The sequence below is a fragment of the Penaeus monodon genome, chromosome 33, assembly GCF_015228065.2.
Source record: "Penaeus monodon isolate SGIC_2016 chromosome 33, NSTDA_Pmon_1, whole genome shotgun sequence".
Lineage (NCBI taxonomy): Eukaryota > Metazoa > Arthropoda > Malacostraca > Decapoda > Penaeidae > Penaeus > Penaeus monodon.
The window spans coordinates 27,621,228-27,621,792 of NC_051418.1; the positions used below are offsets into that span (position 1 = coordinate 27,621,228).

General features: G+C 55.0%; 1 protein-coding gene across 1 annotated transcript in view; it reads left to right on the forward strand.

The window, feature by feature from the left end:
• Positions 1 to 565, forward strand: part of LOC119594320 — a 59,901-nt gene that overhangs the window by 8,172 nt on the left and 51,164 nt on the right. Inside the window, exon 2 of the mRNA XM_037943379.1 lies at positions 8 to 146. Within this exon, the coding sequence (XP_037799307.1) occupies positions 8 to 146 (139 nt within the window). The remainder of the gene's footprint in view (positions 1 to 7; positions 147 to 565) is intronic.

Genomic DNA, 565 nt, shown 5'->3' on the forward strand with positions numbered 1-565 from the left:
GGAACAGACACAGCTGCTGACACGACGCAGGTGGAGGTGGTGGAGGGATACAACGCGTCTCTTCCCTGTTCTATCCACTCTCCTACACACGACACTCCCGTCCTCACGCTGTGGTATATTGGCACTGACGAAACCCCCGTATACAGGTAAGTAGATGAATTGGGGAATGAGGGAGAGGGAGGAGGAGGAGGGGGAAAAGGGAGGGGGAGAAGAGGGGAAAAGGAGGGGGAGAAGGGGGGGAAGGGAGGGAGGGAGGGAGGGAGGGAGGGAGGGAAGGATGGAGGGATAGAGGGAGAGGGAAGACGGGAGGGAGGGGAGAGTGGGAGAGAGAGGGGGAGAGTGGGAGAAAGAGGGGGGAAGAGGGAGGAAGAGGGAAGGAGAGAGGGAAGGAGGGAGGGAGAGAGGGAGGAAATAAGGAAGGGAGGAAGGAAGGAAGGAAGAAAGGAAAGAAGGAAGGAAGAAAGGAAGAAAAGAAAAAAGGAAAGAAGGAAAGAAGGAAGGAAGAAAGGAAGAAAGGAAGGGAGGAAGGGAGGATGGAATGAATGAATGAAGGAAGGAAGGAAAG